Genomic DNA, 10214 nt, shown 5'->3' on the forward strand with positions numbered 1-10214 from the left:
GGCCCCGCCTCCCTAACCTGTTCTTCCTCCCACCTATCCCCTCCTCCCACCTCAAGCCGCACCCCCATTTCCTACCTACTAACCTCATCCTGCCCTCTTGACCTGTCCGTCCTCCCTGGACTGACCTATCCCCTCCCTACCTACACTCACCTTTACTGGCTCCATCCCCACCTCTTTGACCGGTCTGTCTCTTCTCCACCTATCTTCTCCTCTATCCATCTTCTATCCGCCTCCCCCTCTCTCCCTATTTATTTCAGAACCCCCCTCCCTTCCCCCATTTCTCATGAAGGGTCTAGGCCCGAAACGTCAGCTTTCCTGCTCCTATGATGCTGCTTGGCCTCCAGTTCTACATCTTGTTATCTCAGATTCTCCAGCATCTGCAGTACCTACTATCTCTGACACAAACTGGTCTGTTGGTTTACACACCAGGGTAAAATGACTGCATGGAACACCAAAGCATTTTAATATACACTTTCTTGAAACAAATGAACAATAGATCCAGAAAATTATGGCACCAGGTACTAAAAGATCAATGCTTGGTAAACATATCTGATATTTTACTTTCCCCTATTTCATTTATTACTTTAGATGAGTTAATTCATCCACTAATACTGGACTTCAGAAAAAATGCATTACACGCTCCATGTAAATATTCCAATGTAACTTCTGAACTGTAATGTGATTTTTAATTTAGATTTACATGAAAATAGCTACAATGCCCAAAAAGATTCAAAATAATGACTCCCTATGCAACATTTAATGTTCTAGTGTCCATTTACAGTCAGTTTGTCTTCATACTTGCACTATATTTCTTTAATAATATTAGTGGTATTTAATGAATCAGAAAGTGGAAAACAGAAAGCACATAAAACGTTTCCAGCACTTGTCTGCAATTATTCTGCGCTTGACACAGATGCCACTCGGTCATCTTTTACATACTGTAATGTTATTCTGGAACCTGAAATGAGGGTAAATGTAGTACCTGAAAAATACTGCCACTCTTCAGAAGATGAGCCCCACTTCTAACACATGTACAAATGAGAATTAGACCTACTGAAGTCATGCTTTTGCTTGTAAAGTAGTTTCCTGCGGTGGGTGAAGTCAGCATTGCAACCAGACAATTTCACGTGCTCACGGGGCTGAAAATGTTCATTTCAGGCCACAAAAAGCAGCTTTTTAAAACAAAAAATACCTATATTTGTATTGAAATTATTGTCCTGTATCCTCTCCCCATCTGTTTAGTGTTAATTTTCTTAATTATTTTGGAGCAGAGCTACAATCAGACACATACAAAGTCTTGCAGATCATGAGTTGGAAGTTTCAGCTGATCTGAATCCATTATCATCTCAATGAACGAGTGCAGTTAGTCACATGGCTCTAGGCTTTGATGGGGAAAGGAGTGGCAGTGTCAAGAAACCAACCAAGGCAACTATAGCTGATCACTACCCAACACTGCCTGCTGTATACTGTTTCAATATGAAATTGAGGAAGACAGAGCTCTGATTCATCTATACTGCCGTTGAGACCTGAATAACTTTATCAATTCTCATTATTAAAGCCAAAAAGATGAAGAAAGGACACTTGGATGAAGGACTAGAGCGTTGTCTGCATTTGTGGAACTATACTCACATGATACAGTTTTTCTTTTAGAACTGCAAGGAGCTGATTTTGGAAAAAACAAAGGTGATTTTTGAACATAAACTCATATTTGCTGGAAATGCAGCAATGAAGCATTTGATTTCTACTGTTTTATTTGTCACTTCACCAGCAAAACCAGGAGATTTACCTACATTTGTCAGCTAATTTGAACGTTGTTTGAAAAGGCTTTTTTACAATGGATTCTTCAAAAACAAAAACTTAGTTGTTTGCACAATAGAGAACGTGTATATATACATGGCATTGATAACTACAATAAACCATTCGGAATTGTGTTGAACGTGTTCTTCTTCTTCGTAACAAAAAAATCAGTCAACAGACTGCGCAGTTCCTGCTAATGCTATAAGCAATGCAATTAAACGGTTTGCAATCTGAAGTAATCAGCTGAAGGGAGTTGTGTACATCCAAATACCAAAACAGTATTGGTGAAATGTAGATCATGTTTGAATAATTGTGGAAATTTTTGTCTTGAATTGTCAGAACAGTGGATAGGGGAGAGTCTATGGATGTTATGTTGATGGGCTTGCAGAATTCATTTACTAAAGATCTAAATGGGAGTTTACTTTAGCAAAAAAAATCAGTCTAGAAGGAAAGAACCTTGTAATAAGTTAATGATGATGATGTGACCATGGTAACAGAGGACAGAAACAAAAGATTCATGCACTATTGCCAGAATGTGACAACTAGTGTTCCCCTGGGATTTGCAGTGGGCTTGTTTCTCACTATATATTAACGACCAGAGTGAAAGTGAATACGCATTTACATTAGTTGCAAAGGGCACCAAGCAGCACTGCTGCCTCAGAGTGCCAGGGGCCCGAGATCGATTCCACCCTTATGTGACTGTGTGTGGAGTTTGCACGCTCTCCCCGGGTCTGCGTGGGTTTCCTCCGCGTGCTCCGGTTTCCTCCCACAGTGCAAAGATGTGCAGGTTAGGTGGATTGGCCATGGTAAATTGCCCAAAGTGTCCAGTGATGTACGGGCTAGGTGGACTAACCATGGGGAATGCGGGGTTACAGGGACAGCGTAGGGGGAATGAGTCTGCGGGTGATGTTCTTCGGAGGGTCGGTGTGGACTCGACGTGCTGAATGGCCTGTTTCCACACTGTAGGAGATTCTGTAAGCTCGAAAATGCAGCAAGTTGAGAGGGGCAGAAGTTTAAATGTGAATATAGATAGTCTGCACATAAAACTGTGGCTGATGGAATTCACCAAAACAAACTGGGAGTATTTTCTTGATGGAGAAAATATAGAATTATGGAGGAATAAAAGGATTTAGGTATCCATTTCACAGAACAAGAGTAGTGGTTACTAATTCAAAATCACGGCTGTAAAGCTGGTTAACCAATACAGGGAATTGTTTAGGAAAGAAGTAAATAGGTATTGTTTTCTTTTCTCGCTTCACAAACACCAGAAATATTCCCAAATCAGTCAATAATTGGTGCAAGGTCGCAACAATTTATTTCCAGATTAAAGATTAATTGATAGATCACTCACTAATCTACAACAGAAAACTATGTGTTGAAAAATAAAGAATAAATTGTCAGGTTTTTTGTTTGTTTTGCACTCATCAGGACAATTCACAAGAATTCAAGGGGAATATCAACATGTATTGTGCATGTAATGAGCATACTTGGTTGGCAAGTGCACTTTCTGATTTGTAGAACCATTTTCCTAAAAAATGAACCAATGAAAGGCCGTCACCAGTTTTACTGAGTTGACCAGGTGCCATGCATGTTCATTCCTTAAAGAACTTAAGAAATATATACGTAGATTCTATTACATGGAAGGGTGCCATACTGTGAATTCAACTGACAATCCTAAATTGGTTGTCAGCATAATTATTAGCATACTCAAGCGTACCCAGCAAATCCTGTCCAAATGAACAATCACATCTAATATTATTAACTGTACTACAGGTTTTGCAAGTGCAAACTAGTTGCGTACAGTTAGTAACTTGCTCGTTGCGAACAGCTGAAGGTTACCTGATACAATCCAACGACTTTGCATCTACCATATTTGAATCTACATATATTAATTCACAGGCGTCTGTTGTTTGCAGACAGAAGGAACATGTAGACACTACAACCAACAAAATAGGTGACAGCCATTGGACTGGCTCACTGTGCAATAATCAGAGTCAACCTGACTGATTTAAAATTTACACAAATCTGATTGTTAATTGCCCATCATCTTGAACTGGTACATTCTCCATGGCAACCCCTCTGTCAGTGTGCTCGTGCAAACCAATCAGCATTTTCCTCCCATACAGTACAAATGTTCACATTCCCTGGAAATTTGTTTTCTTACGAATTATCCTAATGAGTGCAAAACAAAATGCTGTTTTATTCTGTTTTATTCACTAATACTCAAGTCTGCTTTAAAAACAACTATTAGTTGATTTTTATATTTCATAACTTTTTCAAAAAAAAAAAAATCACTGGAGCAACAAGTTGTAACCTGTTCAATAGAACAGGTCGCTGAACCTTTCCATGATTCATTTATCACCGGCTAAACAGAAAGCAATTCCAAAGCAATCAGAATAATTTTAATTCTTGTACACATTTTATAATTCTTACCTCATCCAGGTCACCTCTGGCTGTGGGAATCCATCCGAATCACAAACTAATGTCACGGGCTGACCACTATGTGCTGTGGCATTCACCACCATGTCTCGGGGATGTATACTGGGAGGAACTGTAACGAAAGAGGTGGCAGCGTTAATACCATGCAAGGTGACAATATATAAAGACACTCAATCATCATGAATACCATTTTCTGTCATCTATTATCCCTCATCCTCATCTGCGACATTTCACCACGACATCCCCTATTTCCTCTCAGTTTTCAAGTTCCATATGACCATTCATGCTTTAGTTTCTATTTACCCGATCATATACACATGCACATTTAGCACATTTTACAGCAAAAGCTTTTCTATCTTCCCACATCGTTACCTCCATAGTCCCAAGTATTTATGTTTATATCCTCTTCAGAGTCTTCTATTTCTCCGGATCCAGCCTTCATTTTACTACTTGTATTGATGGAGTACAATTTAAATGCAAACTGTTGCTTTTGCTTATGCAACAGTTTGGAAAATGAGATGAACTGGTAAATAAAAACTGCGTACATTTGCTTTGAACAATGTTTAGTCTAAACTGAAGAGCTGTGTAATTTACCAAACTGAATAAATGAGCAAAATACTGAGAATTAAACAACTTACCATTAACAATAACCCTTATATCCTTGAATTTGATTTCACCACGGGCAGCAATTATTCCTTCACATCTGTAAGTCCCTTCATCTGTCTTCTTAATGTGGCGAATTTGCAAGTAGTTGTTGGGCAGCATGTTAAAACGATCTAAAGTAATAAAAATGGAGATGATCAGTACTCATATTTTATAAAAGTGAAACGATCAAAGTAAATTACCTCACAAAACCCATAGCTTATAGATTTGCACTATCTAACTTTGGAGCTTTCTCCTTCAGATCTTTTTTTGTCCCCTATCATGATACTATTCCTCTTCCTTGTTCATAGACAGGGTCTGCATTTCTCATCAAAATACAGTTTGTTTCTCCTATAATATTCCCAAAAACTGTCACAATCTTCAGATTCCTGGATAAATGGATGGCAACGGGAACATAAACAAATACAGCTGTTTAATAAAATGATCTAAAGGATGTATTTTGAATGGATGGTAGTTTTACCAGAATGTTGGTATAACCTCAAACATGAAATCCTGCTTTGTACGCACAATGACCAATTTTTGCTCCAACTGTCAACAGGAAATATTTCATTCTCACTTGCTTGAATGGCATGCTCATGAAGGTCACAGTCCAAAACACCAGAGTAAAAAGCCACACAGAAAGCATTCAAGAATTGGAGATCTGTTTTAACTAAGAGGGGAAAAAACCATGCAGTTTGACTGCTTGATAATCCCTGTAATTATTACCTTGAAATTAATCTGCGTTTTATAAGCTAGGTGTGCATTTTATTCCTAGTTCACTCACAATGTTACTTTGTAACACATGGCACTTATCATTTCTTTTTGCTGATATTTTTGACAGCTGTATCCTTTGTCCAAAACCTGCCGATGTACCACGAAGTGACAAATCCATTTTCCTCATAGTGCTGAATTTTATTTTCTATTTATGGAATTCCTTTGTCACAATTAAGTTTGAGGACAATTATTGGAATTCATTTTACCTACCAATTCAATATATACTTCTCTCAATTCTCTGTAAAGCACTTGAAGTAATTTTTCACATTAAAGGCACGATGCTACAAGGCACTGTGCAACTACAAGTTCTTTTATTAAATCCTGAACAGAATCTCCCAATTCTGATTTTTTTTTTTGGCAAGTTGCTCAAAAGCAAATCTCAATTACCTAAAAGGATTCCAAAAGAAAGTCATAGCACATTTCCATTTTGATATTTGGTATCTCAGACCACATCATGTGATCAGAACTGAAAATGGACGAGAAGGGTGCAATATGGCATTGTACCTTTTACCAAAAGCTTCTAAACAATGGATTGCTCTTCCCCCATGGGGTGGTGGGATGAGTAATTGATTTTACAAGCTCTGAGGCATCAACAGTATGGTCTGGAAACTCTGATATGTCCCATTGTTAATTTGCTGCAAGGTCCCTTTAAATGCTTTTTGCTTGTGGACATGGCCTAATAATCTCTGAGCCTCAAGTGCACACACCAGCACAGCCCGAAAAGGATAGATGTCTAGTTGCATTTTTCCCCCTCTGTATTGCTGCTGTTTGAATACCCAAACCACAAATCTTCTCAGTTGGATCATACCAAATGTGAAATATTAAAACAAGGGCCTCATCACTTTAGGTGACCTCCCACCCACAGCCTCCAACCTCATCGTTCCCCATCCCCGCACCGCCCATTTCTATCTCGTTCCCAAAATCCACAAACCTGACTGCCCTGGTCAACCCATTGTCTCTGTCTGCTCCTGCCCCACCGAACTCATCTCCACTTATCTTGACTCCATTTCCTCCCCCTTGGTCCAGCAACTCCCCATCTACGTCTGTGACACCACTCACGCCCTCCACCTCCTCCAGAACTTCCGATTCCCTGGTCCCCAACACCTCATCTTCACCATGGACGTCCAGTCCCTATACACCTGCATTCCCCAAGCTGATGGCCTGAAGGCCCTCTGCTTCTTCCTGTCCCGCAGGCCCGACCAGTCCCCCTCCACTGACACCCTCATCCGCTTAGCTGAACTCGTCCTCACCATTAACAACTTCTCTTTCAACTCCTCCCACTTCCTACAGACAAAGGGGGTGGCCATGGATACCCGCATGGGCCCAAGCTATGCCTCCTCTTTGTAAGTTACGTGGAACAATCCCTCTTCCGTAGCTACACTGGCCCTAAACCCCACCTCTTCCTCCTTTACATCAATGACTGTATCGGCACTGCCTCATGCTCCCACAAGGAGCTCGAACAGTTCATCCATTTCACCAACACCTTCCACCCCAACCTTAAGTTCACCTGGACCATCTCCGATACCTCTCTCTCCTTCCTGGACCTCTCTGTTTCCATCTCTGGCAACCACCTGGAAACCGATATCCATTTCAAGCCCACCGACTCCCACAGCTACCTAGAATACACCTCCTCCTACCCACATACCTGCAAAAATGCCATCCCCTATTCCCAATTCCTTCGACTCCACCGCATCTGCTCCCAGGATGAGGTATTCCACTCCCGAACATCTCAGATGTCCTCGTTTTTCAAGGACCGCAACATCCCCCCCTCAGTGGTCGAGAACGCCCTCGACCGTGTCTCCCACATTTCCCGCAACTCATTCCTCACACCCCCTCCCCGCAATAACAACCAAAACAGAATCCCCCTCGTCCTCACGTACCACCCCACCAACCTCCGGATCCAACGCATCATCCTCCGACACTTCTGCCATCTGCAATCCGACCCCATCACCAAAGACATTTTTTCCTCCCCACCCTTATCTGCTTTCCGGAGGGACCACTCTCTCCAAGACTCCCTTGTCTGCTCCACACTCCCCTCCAGTCCCACCACACCCAGCACGTTTCCCTGCAACCGCAGGAAGTGCGACACCTGCCCCTACATGCCCCCCTCACGCCCTTCTCTGGCCCCAAGAAGACCTTCCATATCAAGCAGATGTTCACCTGCACATCTACTGATGTGGTATACTGTATCAGCTGTTCCAGATGTGGCCTCCTCTACATCGGGGAAATCAAGCTGAGGCTTGGGGACTGCTTTGCAGAACACCTACGCTCGGTTCGCAATAAACAACTGCACCTCCCAGTCGCGAACCATTTCAACTCCCCCTCCCATTCCGCAGACATGTCCATCCTGGTTCTCCTGCAGTGCCACAACGATGCCACCCGAAGGTTGCAGGAACTGCGCCTCAGATTTCACTTGGGAACCCTGCAGCCCAATGGTATCAATGTGGGCTTCACAAGCTTCAAAATCTCCCCTCCCCCGACCGCATCCCAAAACCAGCCCAGCTTGTCCCCGCCTCCTTAACCTGTCTTTCCTCCCACCTTTTCCCTCCTCCCACCTCAAGCCCCACCCCCATCTCCTACCGACCAGCCTCAACCCGCCCCCTTGACCTGTCCGTCCTCCCCGGACTGACCTATCCCCTCCCTAGCTCCCCACCTACACTCACCTTTACTGGCTCCACCCCTCCGCCTCTTCAACCTGTCTGTCTCCTCTCCACCTATCTTCTCTATCCATCTTCTATCCGCCTCCCTCTCTCTCCCTATTTATTTCAGAATCCCCTTCCCCTCCCCCGTTTCTGAAGAAGGGTCTAGGCCTGAAACGTCAGCTTTCCTGCTCGCCTGATGCTGCTTAGCCTGCTGTGTTCATCCAGCTCTAGACCTTGTTATCGCACCAGAAACAGGTTTGGGGAGGTTTGCCTTAGATGCTGATTCAGATCCAAGCAGCACACCAACAATGTGTAACCTGATCACGTTAACAACAGCATCGTTCAACCAGAACTAGCACAATTAAGTGGCTACACTCACTGGACTGTAACACACAGGACTCATCATTTCTATTCAGTGATACTTTTTGACAGCTGAAACTGTAATTGTACCACAAAGTGACAAATCTGTTTTCCTCATTGTGCTGAATTTTAGTTTCTATTTACAGAATTCCTTGTTACAATTAAGTTTGAGGACAATTACTGGAATTCAATTTACTACAAATTCAATAAATGCATCTCTCAGTTCTCTGTGAAGCACCTGAAGTAATTTTATAAATTAAAGGCATTCTACAAATACAAGTTCTTTTTGTTAAAACCTGAGCAAGTGGTAAAATGGCATTACTTAAAGTCATGTACTGAGATTAAATCTGGGTAGTAATGCTTGGTAAATGTGACAGCTAATGTGTTGTGTAGAGCATCAGTTGGACACTGATGCTGTGTGGAAGCAGGTATAGGAAGGATTTAATTGTCTCATTAGATTTTTACATTGCAAGATGCTAGTAGGGTAAGCTACAGTGGACCATTTGCTTCAGCCAACCGCCACTTAAATACCAAAGTGTCTTGGGTTTTTTCATTATAGAGAATGATTAGCTGTCAAGACATCAGCAAATTGCTCCATGCAAGACGTATAATAAAGTAGGGCTTTGCACAGAACATTTACGCCAAGGAAACAGTGCACCGACACTGATTTCACTGACAGGAGATAAAACCACGAGATAATTTCTTGCTCAAATTATATGGAAATTAAATTCAAATAAGACCTTCATTGCATGCGTCACAAGCATGTTGACTGCTAAGACAGAATAACAACTACAGGTCCGTTGTGAGAAGGTCTGCAAATAAAATTAATGCTGACAACATTTACAGAAGTCAAGCTCACATTGACAGGAGCTCAATTAATAGGGGCATTATCTTTCACAGAACTATGTGAAGCTCTCAAGTAGAAAGAAGAAATGGCTTAACTGGACACAATTTCCAAATATTCTTGTGTAACACAGAATATTGTCAGATGATCCCAACCATCCAAGCACAAAATGTTGGTTTGTGGTAATAGGCAGAAACAAAAAAAAAACTAGATTTCAATACAAAGTCACTGCACAATCTATATGTGTAATACAGAATCAACAGTTTTAAACCATTGCTCGAACTTCTATGATTTCATGCTTCAAATTGTATTATTTAAAACGTTATGGCGGTTAATCAATGGGTGAAAATCCTCCGGTTTCAAAAAGAAAGTGGAGGTGATGACCTAATGATATTATCACCTTAATCCAGAGACCCAGTTACAGTCCTGGGGAGGCTTGTTTGAATTCCACCATGCTGGACCGTGGAGTCTGATCTCAATAAAATTTCTGGAATTAAGAGCCTAACGATGAGCGTGAAACCGTTGCCAGTTGTTGGGAAAACCCATCTGGTTCGCTCAGAGATAGTAGGAACTGCAGATGCTGGAGAATCCGAGACAACAAGGTGCAGGGCTGGATGAACACAGCAGGCCAAGCAGCATCATTGGAGCAGAGAGGCTGACATTTCGGGTCTAGACCCTTCATCAGAAAAGGGGGAGGGGAAGGGGGTTTTGAAATA

General features: G+C 42.0%; 1 protein-coding gene across 7 annotated transcripts in view; it reads right to left on the reverse strand.

The window, feature by feature from the left end:
* Nucleotides 1-10214, reverse strand: part of ncam1a (neural cell adhesion molecule 1a) — a 489661-nt gene that overhangs the window by 162868 nt on the left and 316579 nt on the right. For all 7 annotated transcript variants that reach the window (XM_048615409.1, XM_048615408.1, XM_048615406.1 and 4 more), the window contains exons 6-7: nt 4875-5012; nt 4231-4348 (exon numbers count right to left, since the gene is read on the reverse strand). In XM_048615409.1, the coding sequence (XP_048471366.1) occupies nt 4231-4348; nt 4875-5012 (256 nt within the window). The remainder of the gene's footprint in view (nt 1-4230; nt 4349-4874; nt 5013-10214) is intronic.

This window comes from Rhincodon typus, chromosome 32 (assembly GCF_021869965.1).
Source record: "Rhincodon typus isolate 14 chromosome 32, sRhiTyp1.1, whole genome shotgun sequence".
Classification (NCBI taxonomy): Eukaryota; Metazoa; Chordata; class Chondrichthyes; order Orectolobiformes; family Rhincodontidae; genus Rhincodon; species Rhincodon typus.